The following is a 24,212-nucleotide window of genomic DNA, read 5'->3' on the forward strand; positions in this document are numbered from 1 at the left end:
TGTGTAGTGAGTCTCTAGTACCAGTATATATGAACAGACAATGAAAATGTGTTTCTGAAAATCGGACCCTGAAGATCTAATTCCCAGTCATTGACAAATTTAGGTTGGGAAGAAAAGCCTTGGTCAATTACTAGTTTATAGATTGCAGAGAAGGAATGATGTGGGTAAGCTTGAGAGATACCGAGATTTTCAAAGGAAGTATTCACCTGTCTACAATCTCCAGGGGAACATAGACTCATGAGAAAATGTTTGACCTGGAGATATCTCCAGATTTCCATGTTAGGCAGGTACCAGCTTGCTTGCACTGCAGAAAAGCTCAGTATACCCGATGAGTCTAGTAGCTGATCAACTCTTAATATACCTCTGTCCCTCCATAACCTAAAGGATGCAGATGAATTACCCAGTGTAAATGCAGGATTTCTAAATAGTGGCTTAAGTGGGGACGGAAGCGGTGACAAAAGGGGTTGGGTGCACTGATGGTGACAGCATGCGAAAGTGGGCCCTGTAAGCGGGTGCGACACAGAGGAAATTCTAGTGAGCCTGGGGGAGTCTGGATGTAAAGTGGGGAGTGAGGCTAATATCTACCCATTGTTTTCTATCCTGTGTACGGCTCCATTCCATAATTCTCATAAGAAGCACCGCATAATAATACAAAATAAAATGTGGTAATTGGAGTCCCCCACAATATTTTCTCCTATAAAGTAATTCATGCTCAAACCTCTGTTTATGCCCTGCCCAGATAAAGTGTCTGATCCTTCACTGCAGTGCAATAAACCAGGCCCGGGGAATAGCGATGGGTAAGGTTTGTAGGGGTATAAGATTCTAGGTAAGACATTCATTTTAATAACTCCGGCTCTACCTAGCCATGAAATTCTCTTTGTGCGCCAATTAGTAAGATCTGAATGAAGCTTAGCAAGAAGGGGAGGGAAGTTAAGGTGGTAGACCTGGGAAAGGTCTCTGCTTAAGATTACCCCTAAATATTTTAATTGTGTGGGGTGCCATGCAAATGGGGAAATAGTTTGGAGAACCTGAAGACTCGTCTGGTCTAACTTTAAATTCAGAGCTATAGATTTTGCTAGATTAACTTTCAAATTTTAGAGGGTTCCGAACCATTTAAATTCCTTAAGGAGGTTAGGTACAGATGTTAATGGGTTGGATATTACTGCTAGGAGGTCATCTGCAAAAAGGAGCGAGTTTATACTCCGTGTCACCCACCACCAATCCAGTAATATTTACATTTTGCCAAATGGCCCTCGCCAAGGCCTCCATACATAAGACAAATATCAGTGGAGACAGAGGACAGCCCTGACGAGTGCCATTCGCAATCTGAATCAGGTCTGATAACTCACCATTAATGCGAATGCGGGCTGAGGGTCTAGAATACAAGCCCCTGACTCTTTGTAAACCCACTTGCCCCAGGCCCAGGTGCTCCAGCACACCAAATAAAAATTCCCACTCTACCCTGTCGAACGCCTTTTCCGCGTCGGTCGAAAGTAGAATAGAGGAAGAATTTTAATGTGAAGCACAATAAATCAAGTCCAGGATTTTAGTGGTGTTGTCTCTGGTCTGTCAATCAGGGACAAAACCCACCTGGTCTGTATAAACTAGATCTGGGAGAAATACCTTCAAACAGTTCACCATTAACTTAGCAAAAAGCTTCACATCGACATTCAACAAGGAGATAGGCCGAAATGTGTGCAAGCAGAGACTGGGGAGAAAAAGGAGTGTGGTCTGATACCTACTTGAATGCCCTAAGCATTACTGGGGATAGGACATCTCCAAACATCTTATAGTAAGCTATGGAGAAGCCATCAGGGCCCGGGCTTTTACTATTAGGGGTGGATTTAATGGCTTCTTCAAGTTCTAATGAAGTGAAGAGAGTCTCTAGAAACTCTACTTCTTCCTTATGGAGGGTAGAAAAATTGATTTCACTTAAATATTTTTTAATAGAGGCCTTCTGTATAACATCTGTTTCTGTCCCTGTAGGGTCACGAAAATTGTACAACTGAGAATAAAAAAACTGAAAGGCTGCCGCTATCTCTTTCGTGGTATTGCAAGTGACCCCAGAGCGTGTTTTAACTCGAGCTATAAATGTCGCTGCCCGTTGAGCCTGCAGAGCCCTTGCCAACAGCTTACCGGGCTTATTCCTCTAGAGAAAATGACGGCTTCGGCATTTTCGAGCGTCCATTTTAATTTTATCTGACATAAGCGAATGAAGCTCTTGCCGAGCCTTTTAAAAGGGATTTAAAAATGTCTTCTGAAAGGGCAGATTTCTGTAGAAGCTCAAGTGCTTGCATTTTGTTTACTATTGTGTCCCTAGCCGCTAGACGTTGCTTTTTCATGAAGGAGTCCAGCTGCATCAGTTTGCCTCTTATGATACACTTGTGCACCTCCCTGACCGTTACCTTGGAGACCTCGTCATTGTCATTAACATTAATATAATCTGTAATCGCCTCCCTAATCTGCTGCTGACAGTAAGTATCCTGTAGTATCAATTCATTCTATCGCCATGTGTACGAGTTCGAATGCAAAGATGTCAGGTGCAGTTTTAAAGAAATAAGCGCATGATCCGCCAAAGAAATATTACCTATAGTAGAAGCTTAGGCTAGCTGCAAATGTCTATGTGAGATAAATAGGTAGTCAAGCCTGGTATATATATTGTGCGGGTGGGAATAGAAAGTATTATCCTGTGTGTAGGGATGGTGGATGCAACAGACATCGATAAACTGAAAATGGTGAAGAATTTTCCTGACCTTATGATGAAGCTTGTCTGAATATCGAGGCGATGGATTAGAGGAATCCAGACAAGGGTCCATGGACCAATTCAAACCCCCACCGAAAATTAAGACCCCTTTTATGTATGGTTGGGCCTGATTAAACACTCTGTCAAGGAATGCTGGTTGGGTTCTATTTGGTCGCTAATTGGAGACATTGCAGTTTAATAGCATAGCCCTACCTGGTATCAGTTGGTGATACTCAATGTCAGTGAGAGCAACATGTCTAGCAAATAAGATCGCCACACCTAGTGTTTTGCCCTCAACATTATTAGAAAAGAAACCTGTGGGAAAGGTTCTATTCTTGAGAGAAGGCGCGGCTCCCTCCTTAAAATGAGTTTCCTGTAAAAAAGCAATGTCAGCCTTCTCAGATTTCAATTCTCTCAAGGCCTGTGACCTTCTCTCAGGAATATTGAGTCCCTTTACATTGACTGAAATCACATTCAAATTATTTCAGAGTGGTAGGGAGAGATACAAGCTTATTGGCACATGAATTGAATCTATAAGAAGAATACATGAGTAGAACTGTTGCAACCCCAGGTATGGCGGGCAAGGAGTAGAGATCAAAACCAAAGAAAAGAGAAGAGAAGAAGAGAAAAAAAGAGAGAGAGAGAGAGGAGCAAAGAATAAGAACAAAGTGCAATAGAACAAACAAGGAGAAGATAAGAGCAAAACATTGCTTCTGGGCATCAAAGCAGTGGGGGCGGTACTCCCACTACCAGGACCGGGACCAAACATTGCGGTGCAGTCAGGGCAACAGTGGAGGAATGGATCCACCCACCAACACATTAGTAACAAAACTGGAATATTATAATAACCCCTCTATATGATAATATAATTTGCATGTACAGCTAGAGGTCCCAAAGTAAACCAAAGAAAATAAACTGTCAAGAACATTCAAATACTGCATCAGTAACAGCAAACAACCCTACCTAAAGAGCAAAAGGAAAGTATCCCCATATAGACAATCAGCCTTCAACTATATAGTCTGAAGCTTTGAAAGGATGGTAGGCAACCTGAATTACATGTCTCATATGACAGTGACCAGGCCAGTTCTGAAACCTCTATGCCATCCCAAGAAGCAGTCCCACAACGAATCCTGTCTCAGACTAGTGCAAGAGGTAAACAAAGACGTAAAGGAATAAACTCTGGCCTCACGTCATCACAGCTGGTGAGGATGCCAATGAGGATGGAGAGGAGTGATTTCATTTCTGCGAGGATGAAGGGGAACCAACTAGTTGAAATGGTGGGTCAGCCTGAGGGGCTTGGAGAGGTGAAATCCGCGATCGCAGGGATTGGCAATCCGGAATCCACACAAGGTCAATGTCCAGCGTGGAACAAAAAGGTGTAACATCTTCAGGTTCCCGGACCGTGGCCAACTTACCCCCATTAGTGGCTGTAATGCTGAATGTGAACCCCCACCCATATGTTATGTTCCATTGACAGAGGGCATCGGTCAGGGTTCTCAGTTGGCGTCTTGATTGCAATGTATGCCACGAGAGGTCCTGGAAAACTTGGATAGGTTGGCCATTAAAGTCAAGACACTCAGAATTTCGTAGTCTTTGCAAAATTTCATCCTTTTGATGGAAGTAATGTAAGCGACAAATAATATCCCTCGGACAGTCAGACTGCAGGCCTCTAGGATGCAAGGCCCTATGGGCCCTATCGAAGACAGTGCGTTCATTGTCTAGGACTTGTTAAAGAATTTGTTGAGAACATCCTGAATGCCTTGTTGCGGAATATCCTCGGGAACAACCTTCACCCTCAAGTTGTTTTTCCGCCCCCTATTATCAAAATCATCAAGGAGGTCATGCATTTTGAATTTCATCCACTTGGAGTTTAATTGTATTGATTAGGGTGCGGTGGAAAGCATTAGAATTCTCGCCATAAGTGTGCAAGTCTTCAATTCAAGAATCCAGCTGTGTCAGCTCCAACCTGAGTGCAAATACCTCAGACTGCACCACCTCCCGAAGTTTACTTTCCAAAGATATGAAATCAGCTTTAGTCGGAATGTCCGCCTTAGTAGGCAGTGATTGTAATACCTTAAGAACCTTCTGCATGTCCCGTTTATTGCCCATGCTCTGCGTGGACGGCGAGGCACTGACGTCTGTCGATGCCTCCGAGGTAATAGAATGAGCAGGCGATGTAGGTATCGGTGGTGCCGACATATCCAATTCTTTTTGAAAATTAAGATATCGGCTAAGATCAGAACAGGGAGGAGCCTCGGTCAGGTGAGTAGTGCTTTTTAGACCTTTGCACTTCCTATGACTCATGAAAAGGATGACATCCTCGTAAAGAGTGGTATCCAAGCGGAGGTTTCTGAAAATTGGCGCAGACACAAGGGGGGCACAGATGGGTTCAGTGCTCACTATAGGAGGGCTTCAAAGTTTACACACATCAGAACAGAACATGTATCATCAGCACCTTTCAGAGTTGTGGTAGGGCTGCATATCAGTACTGTGGTCACATGGTAGAAGGAGTGTGTCAGTAAGTTTCAGCCATCTCTCCTCATGGAGATCCTACATAGCCAGTGAAGGATGTAACATCCCCCAGCAGAAGGGAATATTCTCACATATCAAAAGCAGTTTCCCTTTAAATTATCATGAGGACTTGTAACTGTCTGAAACGCCCACCCAAGCCACACTGGAATAATCTCCTTGGGCAAAAAAAGTCAGCAAATACAGCAAATAGTCTAAAGCTGGTCCAGTCGGAGCAAGATGAGGAAATCCAGGAACAACAGCCTACACAGACCACTTAAGTCTTAATAGAGTCCTCAGAACATAGGGGAAGGGTTGTCAAAATGGCCTTGCCACCTTATAGATCAGTGAGGGTATCCACCTGTATAGCTGCTTCCCAGCTCCAAATAACCCCACATAGGACTCTCTTTGCGATGACAACCCAGGGGTAATCCATTGCAGCAGTCAAATGTCTGACCGCTGCTCCCAATCAAAGGCAGTGTCTGGTGCAGCTCAGTCCCACTCCCCGGAGCCCAGTGTCAGGCAGCCGCCTTCCCCCAGTCCCTGGCCACCGCCCAGTCAGGAGAGTACTTTTCTCACTGACAGCATACAAGGCACTTTGTTAATGCAATGCGTGAAGTGTAAGGTGCAGGGCACAGCTCAGGTGTAAAGGACCCGTCTCCTTCATTGCAAGTTGCCTTTAAGCTCCCTCACATCTGAGCTGCACAATTGTGACTTGGAGCAGGTCAGTACATTACTATGGAGCTGTGCTGATGCAGCCCAGAAGTGGTAAAGGTCCAGAAGAGTTCAGAGGCAGTGAGATACTTTGGTGTCCCTTTCCATGTGTGGAAGGGTGGAAGTGGCAGACAGCAGGCCAGTACCGATTGCCTGGTGAACCACATGTGACTCATAGCTTTCATTTACCCCCCCCCCCCCCCCGCCACACTCTGTGTCTAAGATATAATGCAGGCCTTATTGTGTAGTAAACTACCTAGCTCAAAGGGAAAGGATTTCTAAGGGAGTAGTAGGGTATGCCGGCGGCCGGGCTCCCGGCGACCAGCATACTGCCGCCGGAATCCCGACCGCCAGCATACCGACAGCTGGGCGAGCACAAATGAGCCCCTTGTGGGCTCGCTGCTCTTGCCATGCTGCGGGCCCGGTGGCACGCTATGCGCGCCACGCTATCTATACTCCCTCCAGGGGGGTTGTGGACCCCCAAGAGGGAGAAAAGATGTCGATATGCCAGCGGTCGAAATTCCGGCGCCAGTATGCTGGTCGTCGGGAGCCCGGCCGCCGGCAAACAGAAGAGCACCCGATTTCTAAAGCCAGGGAACCCCAACTTCTATCCCATTGCTTTGCCACAAGTAATGGAACAAGCCTGAGTAGGGAGTGAAACATCTGAAAGAGGTGTGTGTGTAAGAGTGTGTGTGTGTGTAAGAAGAGAGAGAAATACAGAGAATTCTAACGACCTCCTTGTCATCCAGAGAACATTATAGGAAATCTTTACAATAAAATAAAAATCTTATATCCTAATATACAATATAAAGTAAACACTATTCAAAGTACATACTACTTTTACAGTGCAGATGCTAGATATCTTGTCAATAATGTACTGCCCTGCTCCAAGTCACAATTGCCTATAAATCTGTTGCCAATAAATCTGTGGTTGTCGATACACTGCAGACCCCATTACAATACAATAAGAATCTGTTATTTTCCAGGTTCTTATGTGGAGATGCAGCAAACCATCTAAAGTTTCAAAACTGTGTTCTGTTGACATTCTAGGTAGATAAGATGTGGGGAGTGCAGCAGTTAGATGTAGTTAAAATTAGTAAGTGGGTTCAGCGGACACAGGAAGAAAATACATAATAGAGGCCTATGTTCTAAGCCTTGTAAAGTGATAAAGTGGAGAGAGAGATAAAGTACCAGCCAATCAGCTCGTACCTGTCATGTTACAGACTGTGTTTTTTTTAAATGATACTTAGGAGCGGATTGGTTGGTTCTGTATCTCTCTTTCCACTGTATCTCTCTCCAAGGCTTAGTACATAGGCCCCATACTCCCTAGAAACAGGCTTGTCCAAGTGTAAAATAGGAATGTGTTACAAAGTTTAATAAATAAGTGATTACAAATACTGACTCCATAATTCTGAATATAGTGATCCTATTTTGCATGTGTTTGGTTCACTTTTTAGTAGGTGAAGACTCTACTTTGGTTGTGACAATTAGTCAAGTGCAACTGCCCCCGTTTTTTTTACTTTTGTTCAGCTGTACATGAATTTGAAGTGAGTTGTTCTTATGTATTAAGTGGGTTGAACGTCTATATTATATCTATCTTGCTTAGTCAAAAGGGGAGTATACTTATAACATTCATTACAACAGAAGGACAATTAACAAATGATACCTTTTATGTTTCTTCCTTATTAATATCACTGGTAAGGGGATAAATATATTAGGTATGGTTTGCTAAATCACAGATTTTTGTTGATTTTGAGGCAATTTTTAAGACGGCAATGTTATTAAAGCAAACCCCAACATTTTGCCGGTTTGAAAAACATCTACCGAAGTCACCGAAAATAAGGAATTTTGAAAACCAGTTCCTCAATACTTAAACTCCGAAGTCCTTTATTTATCGGCTCATAAAATAAAAAAGTATAATAAAAATTTGTTTCTAGAAGAGTATGGGCCTAATTCAGAGTTGATCGCAGCAGCAAATTTGTTAGCAGTTGGGCAAAACCACTGCAGGGGGTGCAGATATAACATGTGCAGAGAGAGTTAGATTTGGGTGGGGTGTGTTCAAACTGAAATCTGAATTGCAGTGTAAAAATAAAGTAGCCAGTATTTACCCTGCACAGAAACAAAATAACCCACTCAAATCTAACTCTCTCTGCAAATGTTATATCTGCCCCCCCCCTGCAGTGCACATGGTTTTGCCCAACTGCTAACAAATTTGCTGCTGCGATCAACTCTGAATTAGCCCCTATAAGTCTAGTACAAGAATAGTGTAAATAACTTTATAATATTATACCTCAGTACTTGATCTGATTGGATTGACCCAGTCACCGTCCTTGCTACCAATGCTCGATAACATTCCTTCAATGGTGAGTACTGTGGACTGTGCACCAACATAAAACCTTTCCACATTGAACAAGTGTGCAATGATGTGAACAGCTGAAAGAAGCATTATATTTTAGTGTACATAAAAGTATACATGAGCATATCACAGATAAATCAATAGTTGGTTTATGTGATATTAAATCTATTAATATTCACAAATATATGAATTATGAGTAACTGTGTGTCAGAGAGTTTTCACATCTATATATATATATATATATATATATATATATGTATATATATATATATGTATATATATATATATATATATATATAATTATAGAAAGCCCTCACTCACTCGCTCACTGACCTACTCATCACTAATTTTCTTACTTCCTGATATGTTAGAAAGCTGAAATTTAACATAGATATATTGCAGGTGGGAAACAGGAGAACTACATAGTTAAAATTTTACTAAATCTCCCCTAAGGAGATGAAAAGTGGGTTGACATAATGACCGTCATTACCAATGCATGGCTTGCGTTACGAGAACAATAACGCCCAAACAAACAATCAGATCAAAATTTGGATTGCACATTCATTGTGTAGAATTAAATATATCCTGTCATTTTTTACCGTCTCTGCTACAGGTGCTCCTCGGGTAACGCCAAGAACCATGGATTAATGTTTACTTACATTAAGACATCTCAAATTTACATCTCTATAGATTTACCAAATTTGTAACACTCATTTATATTTACCACCATGAAAATCAGAAACTCCCGTGCAAAGAACAGGTAGAACAGCTAGTTATTATCATATGTGGAGGACTAGTTAGATTTTATAATTAATTCCTCTCCGTCAAAGTGTTGAGCTGAGCTACAGTTAATTTTTGCATGTTTGTTTACTGCTTATTTGTTACTTGTTTCTTGTATGCATTTGCATCCTGCAATTATATATATATATATATATACTAATAATTAAGTAAACAGTGTGAACTTTTTATATGGGCATACTGTGAGGCATAATACTTAAGGAGCATTACTGTGAGGCATAATGTGTAAGGGGCATTATGGTGTGGGGTATAATGTTTAAGGGGCATTACGGTGTGGGGTATAATGTGTAAGGGGCATTACATTATCACCTATCTGTAGCACCTTATCCTAGGCACTACAGAAACTACTAACAGGATTTTTTTTTATCCCCTTTTGATTTTTTTTTTATATATATGCTAAAACACTTTCACAAAATCCATTAACTGGACCAGTGGGTTTACAGCAGTGGTTTCCAAACTCAGTACCTCAAGGACAGAACCGAAATAAAAGAAAGAGCAACTTCATAACTGGAAAACAGCATTTAACGTAAGCGCAGAGAAAAATGGGGATGACTTATATCCACCCTTTCGGATGGGTATCCTTACAAAGATGTAATGCACAGCCAGGGGTGTATCTAGGGGTCCGAGGGACCCTGGCAAAGTAAGAGCTGGTGCCCCCCTTCCCCCCCCCCACACACTTGAAATAAGGAGGGTGTATCAAAAAGGCGTGGCCTTGTAGGGAAGGGGCGTGGCCACACAATAGTACTTTTAATTAAAATTATGCCACACAGTAGCATATTACACCACACAGTAGTGTCTCTTATTCACGTTATTCCACACAGTATCACATTACACCACAAAGTAGTGTCTCTTATTCACGTTATTCCACACAGTAGTACCCCTATAGGAAACACTGTCTATAGAAGGCATATAGGGAATGCAAATAGAAAATAGAAATGTGGACCAGTGCTAGTAAATATATTTCTATTTTTATAAGTGGAATGCAGTCAAACCACATTCAGGGATGCGACTGCAATGTCCCTGTTCTCAGCGCTCCATCGATTGGATCACATTGGCTGTAAACACCTCTGCCTGATTGACTGGCAGAGGCTGGGGGCGGTGATGGACCATTGCGGAGGCGGCGTGGGAAAAACGGGGTCAGGCCGTCTGCATTATCGGGGCGGCTGAGTGACATCACACGCAGCCACCCCTATGTGAAAAATGGCGTCAGACTACCTGCATACGCAGCCTAGCCGCAGCTGCAGGGGGACGTCCACAGTTGCTGCGACCACAATTAAATTGTGGTCGCATTTGCTGAGCAGGCCATTCAGCATGCTGGACGGCCTTGCCCTGCGATTTGATGAGCGTCCCCCAGCATGCAATAGAAAAGATTGCAGATTCTGCTTTTTAGCAGAATCTGCAAACCTTACCGAATAACCCCCACTGCCATTAGTACATCTGATCTCACCCATAGGCACACACATACCTGTATACACTTACATACGTACTGGCACACACAAAACACATACAGTACATATGATATACAGTACAGTCACACATGCAGTATATACAAATAGTTACACACATATATACAGTCACATACATACATACATACATACTCACACACTAATACACACAGTAGATACTTACACACACACACACACACACACACACACACACACACACACACACTAGAGATGAGCGGGTTCGGTTTCTCTGAATCCGAACCCGCACGAACTTCATGTTTTTTTTCACGGGTCCGAGCGACTCGGATCTTCCCGCCTTGCTCGGTTAACCCGAGCGCGCCCGAACGTCATCATGACGCTGTCGGATTCTCGCGAGACTCGGATTCTATATAAGGAGCCGCGCGTCGCCGCCATTTTCACACGTGCATTGAGATTGATAGGGAGAGGACGTGGCTGGCGTCCTCTCCATTTAGATTAGGAGAGAGAGAGAGATTGACCTGAGGCTGATACTGTAGAAGAGAGTGCAGAGTTTAGTGACTGACCACAGTGACCACCAGCAGTGCAGTTGTTTTATTTCATATATCCGTTCTCTGCCTGAAAAAAACGGTACACACAGTGACTCAGTCACATACCATATCTGTGTGCACTGCTCAGCCCAGTGTGCTGCATGCCTGCATCATCATCTATGTATATATATATCTGACTGTGCTCAGCTCACACAGCTTATAATTGTGGGGGAGACTGGGGAGCACTGCAGTGCCAGTTATAGGTTATAGCAGGAGCCAGGAGTACAAGACAGTCACATACCATATCTGTGTGCACTGCTCAGCCCAGTGTGCTGCATCATCTATGTATATATTATATATCTGACTGTGCTCAGCTCACACAGCTTATAATTGTGGGGGAGACTGGGGAGCACTGCAGTGCCAGTTATAGGTTATAGCAGGAGCCAGGAGTACATATTATATTAAAATTAAACAGTGCACACTTTTGCTGCAGGAGTGCCACTGCGAGTGTGACTGACCAGTGACCTGACCACACTGACCACCAGTATAGTTAGTAGTATACTATATTGTGATTGCCTGAAAAAGTTAAACACTCGTCGTGTGACTTCACTTGTGTGGTGTTTTTTTTTTTATTCTATAAAAAACTCATTCTGCTGACAGACAGTGTCCAGCAGGTCCGTCATTATATAATATATATACCTGTCCGGCTGCAGTAGTGATATATATATATATTTTTTATATCATTATTTATCATCCAGTCGCAGCAGACACAGTACGGTAGTTCACGGCTGTAGCTACCTCTGTGTCGGCACTCGGCAGTCCATCCATAATTGTATACCACCTACCCGTGGTTTTTTTTTCTTTCTTCTTTATACATACATACTACTACATCTCTTTATCAACCAGTCTATATTAGCAGCAGACACAGTACAGTACGGTAGTTCACGGCTGTGGCTACCTCTGTGTCGGCACTCGGCAGTCCGTCCATAATTGTATACCACCTAACCGTGGTTTTTTTTTCTTTCTTCTTTATACATACATACTACGACATCTCTTTATCAACCAGTCTATATTAGCAGCAGACACAGTACAGTACGGTAGTTCACGGCTGTGGCTACCTCTGTGTCGGCACTCGGCAGTCCGTCCATAATTGTATACCACCTAACCGTGGTTTTTTTTTCTTTCTTCTTCATACATACATACTACGACATCTCTTTATCAACCAGTCTATATTAGCAGCAGACACAGTACAGTACGGTAGTTCACGGCTGTGGCTACCTCTGTGTCGGCACTCGGCAGTCCGTCCATAATTGTATACCACCTAACCGTGGTTTTTTTTTTCTTTCTTCTTTATACATACATACTACGACATCTCTTTATCAACCAGTCTATATTAGCAGCAGACACAGTACAGTACGGTAGTTCACGGCTGTGGCTACCTCTGTGTCGGCACTCGGCAGTCCGTCCATAATTGTATACCACCTAACCGTGGTTTTTTTTTCTTTCTTCTTCATGCATACATACTACGACATCTCTTTATCAACCAGTCTATATTAGCAGCAGACACAGTACAGTACGGTAGTTCACGGCTGTGGCTACCTCTGTGTCGGCACTCGGCAGTCCGTCCATAATTGTATACCACCTACCCGTGGTTTTTTTTTCTTTCTTCTTTATACATACATACTACTACATCTCTTTATCAACCAGTCTATATTAGCAGCAGACACAGTACAGTACGGTAGTTCACGGCTGTGGCTACCTCTGTGTCGGCACTCGGCAGTCCGTCCATAATTGTATACCACCTACCCGTGTTTTTTTTTTCTTTCTTCTTCATACATACATACTACGACATCTCTTTATCAACCAGTCTATATTAGCAGCAGACACAGTACAGTACGGTAGTTCACGGCTGTGGCTACCTCTGTGTCGGCACTCGGCAGTCCGTCCATAATTGTATACCACCTAACCGTGGTTTTTTTTTCTTTCTTCTTCATACATACATACTACGACATCTCTTTATCAACCAGTCTATATTAGCAGCAGACACAGTACGGTAGTTCACGGCTGTAGCTACCTCTGTGTCGGCACTCGGCAGTCCGTCCATAATTGTATACTAGTATCCATCCATCTCCATTGTTTACCTGAGGTGCCTTTTAGTTGTGCCTATTAAAATATGGAGAACAAAAATGTTGAGGTTCCAAAATTAGGGAAAGATCAAGATCCACTTCCACCTCGTGCTGAAGCTGCTGCCACTAGTCATGGCCGAGACGATGAAATGCCAGCAACGTCGTCTGCCAAGGCCGATGCCCAATGTCATAGTACAGAGCATGTCAAATCCAAAACACCAAATATCAGTAAAAAAAGGACTCCAAAACCTAAAATAAAATTGTCGGAGGAGAAGCGTAAACTTACCAATATGCCATTTACCACACGGAGTGGCAAGGAACGGCTGAGGCCCTGGCCTATGTTCATGGCTAGTGGTTCAGCTTCACATGAGGATGGAGGCACTCAGCCTCTCGCTAGAAAAATGAAAAGACTCAAGCTGGCAAAAGCAGTAGCACCGCAAAGAACTGTGCGTTCTTCGAAATCCCAAATCCACAAGGAAAGTCCAATTGTGTCGGTTGCGATGCCTGACCTTCCCAACACTGGACGTGAAGAGCATGCGCCTTCCACCATTTGCACGCGCCCTGCAAGTGCTGGAAGGAGCACCCGCAGTCCAGTTCCTGATAGTCAGATTGAAGATGTCAGTGTTGAAGTACACCAGGATGAGGAGGATATGGGTGTTGCTGGCGCTGGGGAGGAAATTGACCAGGAGGATTCTGATGGTGAGGTGGTTTGTTTAAGTCAGGCACCCGGGGAGACACCTGTTGTCCGTGGGAGGAATATGGCCGTTGACATGCCTGGTGAAAATACCAAAAAAATCAGCTCTTCGGTGTGGAACTATTTCAACAGAAATGCGGACAACAGGTGTCAAGCCGTGTGTTCCCTTTGTCAAGCTGTAATAAGTAGGGGTAAGGACGTTAACCACCTCGGAACATCCTCCCTTATACGTCACCTGCAGCGCATTCATAATAAGTCAGTGACAAGTTCAAAAACTTTGGGTGACAGCGGAAGCAGTCCACTGACCAGTAAATCCCTTCCTCTTGTAACCAAGCTCACGCAAACCACCCCACCAACTCCCTCAGTGTCAATTTCCTCCTTCCCCAGGAATGCCAATAGTCCTGCAGGCAATGTCACTGGCAATTCTGATGAGTCCTCTCCTGCCTGGGATTCCTCCGATGCATCCTTGCGTGTAACGCCTACTGCTGCTGGCGCTGCTGTTGTTGCTGCTGGGAGTCGATGGTCATCCCAGAGGGGAAGTCGTAAGCCCACTTGTACTACTTCCAGTAAGCAATTGACTGTTCAACAGTCCTTTGCGAGGAAGATGAAATATCACAGCAGTCATCCTGCTGCAAAGCGGATAACTGAGGCCTTGACAACTATGTTGGTGTTAGACGTGCGTCCGGTATCCGCCGTTAGTTCACAGGGAACTAGACAATTTATTGAGGCAGTGTGCCCCCGTTACCAAATACCATCTAGGTTCCACTTCTCTAGGCAGGCGATACCGAGAATGTACACGGACGTCAGAAAAAGACTCACCAGTGTCCTAAAAAATGCAGTTGTACCCAATGTCCACTTAACCACGGACATGTGGACAAGTGGAGCAGGGCAGGGTCAGGACTATATGACTGTGACAGCCCACTGGGTAGATGTATGGACTCCCGCCGCAAGAACAGCAGCGGCGGCACCAGTAGCAGCATCTCGCAAACGCCAACTCTTTCCTAGGCAGGCTACGCTTTGTATCACCGCTTTCCAGAATACGCACACAGCTGAAAACCTCTTACGGCAACTGAGGAAGATCATCGCGGAATGGCTTACCCCAATTGGACTCTCCTGTGGATTTGTGGCATCGGACAACGCCAGCAATATTGTGTGTGCATTAAATATGGGCAAATTCCAGCACGTCCCATGTTTTGCACATACCTTGAATTTGGTGGTGCAGAATTTTTAAAAAAACGACAGGGGCGTGCAAGAGATGCTATCGGTGGCCAGAAAAATTGCGGGACACTTTCGGCGTACAGGCACCACGTACAGAAGACTGGAGCACCACCAAAAACTACTGAACCTGCCCTGCCATCATCTGAAGCAAGAAGTGGTAATGAGGTGGAATTTAACCCTCTATATGCTTCAGAGGTTGGAGGAGCAGCAAAAGGCCATTCAAGCCTATACAATTGAGCACGATATAGGAGGTGGAATGCACCTGTCTCAAGCGCAGTGGAGAATGATTTCAACGTTGTGCAAGGTTCTGATGCCCTTTGAACTTGCCACACGTGAAGTCAGTTCAGACACTGCCAGCCTGAGTCAGGTCATTCCCCTCATCAGGCTTTTGCAGAAGAAGCTGGAGACATTGAAGGAGGAGCTAACACGGAGCGATTCCGCTAGGCATGTGGGACTTGTGGATGGAGCCCTTAATTCGCTTAACAAGGATTCACGGGTGGTCAATCTGTTGAAATCAGAGCACTACATTTTGGCCACCGTGCTCGATCCTAGATTTAAAGCCTACCTTGGATCTCTCTTTCCGGCAGACACAAGTCTGCTGGGGTTGAAAGACCTGCTGGTGAGAAAATTGTCAAGTCAAGCGGAACGCGACCTGTCAACATGTCCTCCTTCACATTCTCCCGCAACTGGGGGTGCGAGGAAAAGGCTCAGAATTCCGAGCCCACCCGCTGGCGGTGATGTAGGGCAGTCTGGAGCGACTGCTGATGCTGACATCTGGTCCGGACTGAAGGACCTGACAACGATTACGGACATGTCGTCTACTGTCACTGCATATGATTCTCTCACCATTGAAAGAATGGTGGAGGATTATATGAGTGACCGCATCCAAGTAGGCACGTCACACAGTCCATACTTATACTGGCAGGAAAAAGAGGCAATTTGGAGGCCATTGCACAAACTGGCTTTATTCTACCTAAGTTGCCCACCCACAAGTGTGTACTCCGAAAGAGTGTTTAGTGCCGCCGCTCACCTTGTCAGCAATCGGCGTACGAGGTTACATCCAGAAAATGTGGAGAAGATGATGTTCATTAAAATGAATTATAATCAATTCCTCCGCGGAGACATTGACCAGCAGCAATTGCCTCCACAAAGTACACAGGGAGCTGAGATGGTGGATTCCAGTGGGGACGAATTGATAATCTGTGAGGAGGGGGATGTACACGGTGATATATCGGAGGGTGATGATGAGGTGGACATCTTGCATCTGTAGAGCCAGTTTGTGCAAGGAGAGATTAATTGCTTCTTTTTTGGGGGGGGTCCAAACCAACCCGTCGTTTCAGTCACAGTCGTGTGGCAGACCCTGTCACTGAAATGATGGGTTGGTTAAAGTGTGCATGTCCTGTTTTGTTTATACAACATAAGGGTGGGTGGGAGGGCCCAAGGACAATTCCATCTTGCACCTCTTTTTTCTTTTATTTTTCTTTGCGTCATGTGCTGTTTGGGGAGGGTTTTTTGGAAGGGACATCCTGCGTGACACTGCAGTGCCACTCCTAAATGGGCCCGGTGTTTGTGTCGGCCACTAGGGTCGCTAATCTTACTCACACATTCAGCTACCTCATTGCGCCTCTTTTTTTCTTTGCGTCATGTGCTGATTGGGGAGGGTTTTTTGGAAGGGACATCCTGCGTGACACTGCAGTGCCACTCCTAAATGGGCCCGGTGTTTGTGTCGGCCACTAGGGTCGCTAATCTTACTCACACAGTCAGCTACCTCATTGCGCCTCTTTTTTTCTTTGCGTCATGTGCTGATTGGGGAGGGTTTTTTGGAAGGGACATCCTGCGTGACACTGCAGTGCCACTCCTAAATGGGCCCGGTGTTTGTGTCGGCCACTAGGGTCGCTAATCTTACTCACACAGTCAGCTACCTCATTGCGCCTCTTTTTTTCTTTGCGTCATGTGCTGATTGGGGAGGGTTTTTTGGAAGGGACATCCTGCGTGACACTGCAGTGCCACTCCTAAATGGGCCCGGTGTTTGTGTCGGCCACTAGGGTCGCTAATCTTACTCACACAGTCAGCTACCTCATTGCGCCTCTTTTTTTCTTTGCGTCATGTGCTGATTGGGGAGGGTTTTTTGGAAGGGACATCCTGCGTGACACTGCAGTGCCACTCCTATATGGGCCCGGTGTTTGTGTCGGCCACTAGGGTCGCTAATCTTACTCACACAGTCAGCTACCTCATTGCGCCTCTTTTTTTCTTTGCGTCATGTGCTGATTGGGGAGGGTTTTTTGGAAGGGACATCCTGCGTGACACTGCAGTGCCACTCCTAAATGGGCCCGGTGTTTGTGTCGGCCACTAGGGTCGCTAATCTTACTCACACAGTCAGCTACCTCATTGCGCCTCTTTTTTTCTTTGCGTCATGTGCTGATTGGGGAGGGTTTTTTGGAAGGGACATCCTGCGTGACACTGCAGTGCCACTCCTAAATGGGCCCGGTGTTTGTGTCGGCCACTAGGGTCGCTAATCTTACTCACACAGTCAGCTACCTCATTGCGCCTCTTTTTTTCTTTGCGTCATGTGCTGATTGGGGAGGGTTTTTTGGAAGGGACATCCTGCGTGACACTGCAGTGCCACTCCTAAATGGGCCCGGTGTTTGTGTCGGCCACTAGGGTCGCTAATCTTACTCACACAGTCAGCTACCTCATTGCGCCTCTTTTTTTCTTTGCGTCATGTGCTCATTGGGGAGGGTTTTTTGGAAGGGACATCCTGCGTGACACTGCAGTGCCACTCCTAAATGGGCCCGGTGTTTGTGTCGGCCACTAGGGTCGCTAATCTTACTCACACAGTCAGCTACCTCATTGCGCCTCTTTTTTTCTTTGCGTCATGTGCTGATTGGGGAGGGTTTTTTGGAAGGGACATCCTGCGTGACACTGCAGTGCCACTCCTAAATGGGCCCGGTGTTTGTGTCGGCCACTAGGGTCGCTTATCTTACTCACACAGTCAGCTACCTCATTGCGCCTCTTTTTTTCTTTGCGTCATGTGCTGATTGGGGAGGGTTTTTTGGAAGGGACATCCTGCGTGACACTGCAGTGCCACTCCTAGATGGGCCAGGTGTTTGTGTCGGCCACTAGTGTCGCTTAGCTTAGTCATCCAGCGACCTTGGTGCAAATTTTAGGACTAAAAATAATATTGTGAGGTGTGAGGTATTCAGAATAGACTGAAAATGAGTGGAAATTATGGTTTTTGAGGTTAATAATAATATGGGATCAAAATGACCCCCAAATTCTATGATTTAAGCTGTTTTTTAGTGTTTTTTTAAAAAAACACCCGAATCCAAAACACACCCGAATCCGACAAAAAAAATTCGGTGAGGTTTTGCCAAAACGCGGTCGAACCCAAAACACGGCCGCGGAACCGAACCCAAAACCAAAACACAAAACCCGAAAAATTTCAGGCGCTCATCTCTAACACACACACACACACACACACACACACACACACACACACACACACACACACACACACACACACACACACACACACACACACACACACACAGTAACATACATAAATGCAGACACACATACAGAGTCAGACAGGCTATATAGTGTTTACCCCCCTCACTTCACAGACAGGGTACACTCAATGCATGTACTTTAGTAGCTCCTTGTCCTCTCCCTCTCTCTTCAATACTGCTTGGGTGCCTGGCACTGACTGAGTGCCGTGTAGCCCCGCCCCCTGTTTCCATTCCATCCACTTCCTGAAGGCCTATGCCGTGCAGTGCAGTCTTGTGCCACCCCTTCCCTCACTTAATCCGGATTCTACCTTGTGACTGTCTGTTACTGTCGGCGCCGCTGTCCAGCGGCACAGCACTGCACTAGTGATCAATCAGACTCAAAATAAACTACAGCTCCCGGAGCTCCCGGCAACAGGGTATGCTGGGAGCTGTAGTTTATGTTGAGTCGGATTACAAGTGAGGTGCGGTGCGCTGCCACCTGACACCGGCACTAACAGACAGTCACCAAGTCTGACAGTACTACTGGATTCTACCCCCTGGACGTGGATGGCACTCCCAGGCGGCGCCCCCTCCTTGCCTGGCGCCCCTGGCGAGTGCCATCCTGGCCAATGGGTAGATACACCCCTGTGCACAGCATCTTATGACCTAAATTGGTGTCCTTAGCCACTACATGCAGTCAGGAGGTCGACATTGAGGTGTCACGAGTCACTATGTTGAACCTCATTATGCCAGCGCCGGGAAGCTAACACAACTAAAATGCTACATACAGCAATTTACCCACGCTGGTGTTATAACTTTAAACATGGGAATTACTGGCATATATAAATTAGAAGACTCGCACTGTTGTAAGGCTCTAAGGGGGGCATGTGCCAAGCAGTGATAAAGGTGGAGAAGTGAGCCAGTGGAGAAGTTGCCCATGGCAACCAATCAGCTGCTCTGTGTACTTTTATAGTATGCAAATTATAAATGTTACGTCAATGCTGATTGGTTGCCGCCGGCAACTTCTCCACTGGCTCACGTCTCCGCTTTTATCACTGCTTAGTACATGCTCCCCTAAGTAGCATTTCAGTCATGTTGGAATCCAAGAAACGGCATATTGAATTTGACATAGTGACTTGAGACACTGGGGGTCATTCCGAGTTGATCGCTCGCTAGCTACGTTTTGCAGCACTGCGATCAGATAGCTGCCGCCTATAGGGTAGTGTATTTTCGCTTTGCAAGTGTGAGAACGCCTGTGCAGTCGAGCTCTGCAAAACATTTTGTGCAGTTTCTGAGTAGGTCTGAACTTACTCAGCCGATGCGATCACTTCAGCCTGTCTGGTCCCGGAATTGATGTCAGACACCTGCCCTGCAAACGCTTGGACACGCCTGCATTTTCCCAAACACTCCCAGAAAGTGGTCAGTTGACACCCATAAACGCCTTCTTCCTGTCAATCTCCTTGCGATCGGCTGTGCGAATGGATTCTTTGTTAAATCCATCACTCAGCAACGATCCACTTTGTATCCGTATGATGCACCTGCGCATTGCGGTGCATATGCATGTGCAGTAGTGACCTGATTGCTGCGCTGTGAAAAACGGCAGCGTGCGAACAGGTCGGAATGACCCCCTTTGTCACTGTCGACATCCTGTGCCTAAAATGTGACTGCCAGACACAACTGTTCAGTTGAATCTGCCCACAAAGCATACCAATCTGGAATAATGGGGGTAATTCCAAGTTGATCGCAGCAGGAAATTTTTTAGCAGTTGGGCAAAACCATGTGCACTGCAGGGGGGGCAGATATAACATTTGCAGAGAGAGTTAGATTTGGGTGGGTTATTTTGTTTCTGTGCAGGGTAAATACTGGCTGCTTTACTTTTACACTGCAATTTAGATTGCAGATTCGACTCACCACACCCAAATATATCTCTCTCTGCACATGCTATATCTGCCTCCCCTGCACTGCACATGGGGGGTAATTCCGAGTTGTTTGCTCTCTAGCTGCTTTTAGCAGCAGTGCACACGCTAGGCTGCCGCCCTCTGGGAGTGTATCTTAGCTTAGCAGAATTGCGAACGAAAGATTAGCAGAATTGCGAATAGAAAATTCTTAGCAGTTTCTGAGTAGCTCGAGACCTACTCCTACACTGCGATCAGCTCAGCCCATTTCGTTCCTGGTTTGACGTCACAAACACGCTCTGCATTCGGCCAGCCACTCCCCCGTTTCTCCAGACACTCCCGCGTTTTATCTTGGCACACCTGCGTTTTTCCGCACACTCCCAGAAAACAGTCAGTTTCCGCCCAGAAACACCCACTTCCTGTCAATCACACTCCGATCACTTCAACGATGAAAATTCTTCGTTCGGACGTGAGTAAATCTACTAAGTTTTGTGCTAAAATACTTAGCGCATGCGCACTGCGTACCATGCGCATGCGCATTTTTGCCTTAATCGCTCCGTTGCAAATATCGGCAACGAGCGAACGACTCGGAATGACCCCCATGGTTTTGCCCAACTGCTAAAACATTTCCTGCTGCGATCAACTTGGAATTACCCCCAATGTGTCTTCACTTAAGTAAGGAACAGAGGGGGTAATTCTGAGTTGATCGCAGCATCAAGTTTGTTAGGAATTGGGCAAAACCATGTGCACTGCAGGGGAGGCAGATATAACATGTGCAGAGAGAGATAGATTTGGGTGTGGTGTGTTCAATCTGCAATCTAAATTGCAGTGTAAAAATAAAGCAGCCAGTATTTACCCTACACAGAAACAAAATAACCCACCCAAATCTAACTCTCTCTGCAAATGTTATATCTGTCCCCCCCCCCCCCCCTGCAGTGCATATGGTTTTGCCCAACTGCTAAAAAAAATTCCTGCTGCGATCAACTTGGAATTACCCCCAGAGTTCCCTGTCCCAGTAAAAAACATAGCAAATCACAGATGTGATCCAATTTCTTTTGCAGGCATCATAGAGGATTAAAGATTATCAGTTTAACCAAATTTGTATTCTTTTATTAAAACTATTCAATGTCCTAACTGCATCCACAAATTGAAGAGATCCATTGATTGATTAAAGGGGCTAATACAGACCTGATCGCTGCTGTGCGTTTTCGCACAGCGGGCGACCAGGTCTGAACTGCGCATGTGCAGATGCCGCAGTGCCCTGGCGCATGCCAGAGATGCGATCAGTATCTCAGCCCAGCGATCGAATCTGCCTGATTAACAGGCAGAGGCGTTCGCTGGGTGGGAGAGGGCGGGCCAGCGGCGTTGGGCCACCGTTTTGGAGGCGTGGTCCAGGCAACGCAGGCAATGCAGGGGGCGGCCCGCGGCTGCTACATGATGTCACATGCAGCCGCTGCGACCCGGAGAGCGACGGGAGAGCAGAGCAGGAGCTGCGCTGGTAGGGAGCTACTCTTCAGGTACAAAGCATCGCCGTCATGCGATGCTTTTGTACCTGTGCAAGGGGAACAGAGCCAGACATACGGGGTGGACTAGCCCTGTGCTGGGCATCCCCCCACATGTTTGTGAAAGTGGTCATAGGTGTGCTAAATTTAGCACATCTACGATCAAGTCTGAATTTCCCCTAAAGTTACGACCTAGATTCAAGTGGAATTTAAAATCTGTTTTAGGATTAAAAGTTGGTTTTGGGCCTAATTCAGTAAGGATTGCAAATTCTGCTAATTAGCAGCATTTGCAGGGGGCCGCCCATCTCAGGGCAAGGCCGCCCAGCATGCTGACTGCCAGAAAGCAGAAATTGTGATCACATCGCAATTTCTGCTTATTAGCAGAAATAGAGGAAGCCTCCTGCCGTCGCAGGAGGCCCACCACCATGTTCCCGATCATGGCGGCTGCGTGTGATGTCATGCAGCTGCCGTGATCATATCCCAACATGCCCCCGTTTGCACCGCACTGCACTCGCAATGCTCCATCTCCGCCCTGGAAACGGAGTGCTGCCGCCCTCCCTCCCACCCCGCGACCGCCTCTGCCTGATTGACAGGCAGAGGCGATTGCATTTTCTGTGGGCCCCCCCAGCAGAAAGTGCGGGCGCATGCGCAGGATGGGGGCTGCGCATGCGCTCGCGGGGGGGTTGTAATAATTCCGGTTGGATTGCAATTTGTGATCCAACCTGAATTAGCCCCTTTATCCTCTTAATAAAATCAGATTGGGAGATTTGCTCTAAGCTCTGAAGCCATTTGGACTGTGAAAGAGACCAGGAGAAAATAATGAAATTTAAACTCCATTGTCTCAAATAGTTTTTGGTGATTGTTGTAATGCAGCCTATTCACATTTAAGTCCCAAAGGACTAGTCGAGAATTGGGGAATGGTTGCAAATGCATCACACCCTGCAAATAAGTCTGCTGCACTTCTGGTAGAAGCATTCCCTTGTTCTGGAAGAAAACAAAACGTGCAAAAATCTGAATACTTTAGGAAACTTAACCCATTATCTAAGCCAGTGGCTACCACACCATTAAAGTCAGTTGTGTCAATATCTGCCTAGAGGAAGACGCAACGATAGACCTACTGTATTAACATTCTGAACATGTACATGTAACATGAGCATCTTGGCCAGTCAGGTTCTTCTACCAGACCCTGATCCCTTACTGTTTAACCATTTTAAGAATATGTGGAAGCATCACCGCAAGCAGAAACAGGCAACTCATTCACCCCATGCCCTCTTGCAAACAATGTAGCACCTTGGAAATGACTGTCAGGTGTCCATATGTGATATCCAGACAGGCTAGTACTTTACCTCTGTGCACTTAATCTCCATCCAATGCTTAGTAAATATACCCCATAGTCTTCTATTTCAAATGAAATTCCCTCTTACTAACTATTGTCTGATCCCCAGACAATAACACCCTGCATTGTAGAAAGTGTTTAGCATTCTATGGATGGTGAAGTTATAATACCCAGATCTCTGCCATCCTGCCATATACTTTGATCTGATGAAGTACTGTACAATGGCCTGTTTGCAAAACAATATGGCTTGCTGTTGTTGTTGTTGTTGTTGTTGTTGTTATTCCTGCACATTTTAAGAAGTTCATTCAAGAGTCAAGAACTAGAAAAATAATGGTGTGTTCAGAAAGTTCAAAGTCTCAGTGTATACTGTCATTGAAGTAAAGCATGCAATGTCCTTTTCCATGTTTCTGTTTATAAAAGTTGGAACACATAATAGCTCCAGTTAGATGTCATAATGAATTAGTACATGTTACCTGTCATTAGGGCAATAGTATACCCCAGCAGCTTGTGGAAAGCAAGATTGTTGTCAAGCTGTTTCCTCATAGATCGTTGACAGCACTGGAAAATAAAAATATACTTCAGGAACAATTGCACACGTTTTCAGTATAAGCTTCTTTTAAGCTATGTATGTACAATCAACTTACAACCATTGCAAGGGGGGGGGGGGGACTGCTTAGCACATATAAACATATTAGTTCTGTAATACAGATGTGTCCTCTTACGCCACGCCAGGGTGAGTGAGCTGATAGGTCCCGTGCAACTCCGTCAGAGAAAGGCATGTTTTTTTGCAGATAATGCATCTAATTCACATTGCTGTGCGAATAGGACACACCAACAGACTCTGCTGATGAAAATGATATGTGGCATGCCTATATTCTCTGTG

The 24,212-nt window shown here is 45.4% G+C and overlaps 1 protein-coding gene across 1 annotated transcript in view; it reads right to left on the reverse strand.

Annotated features, from left to right (window-relative positions):
• Positions 1 to 24,212, reverse strand: part of NOX1 (NADPH oxidase 1) — a 173,775-nt gene that overhangs the window by 63,992 nt on the left and 85,571 nt on the right. Inside the window, exons 4-5 of the mRNA XM_063936966.1 lie at positions 23,803 to 23,887; positions 8,256 to 8,398 (exon numbers count right to left, since the gene is read on the reverse strand). Of these exons, the coding sequence (XP_063793036.1) occupies positions 8,256 to 8,398; positions 23,803 to 23,887 (228 nt within the window). The remainder of the gene's footprint in view (positions 1 to 8,255; positions 8,399 to 23,802; positions 23,888 to 24,212) is intronic.

Source organism: Pseudophryne corroboree, chromosome 8, assembly GCF_028390025.1.
Source record: "Pseudophryne corroboree isolate aPseCor3 chromosome 8, aPseCor3.hap2, whole genome shotgun sequence".
NCBI lineage: Eukaryota > Metazoa > Chordata > Amphibia > Anura > Myobatrachidae > Pseudophryne > Pseudophryne corroboree.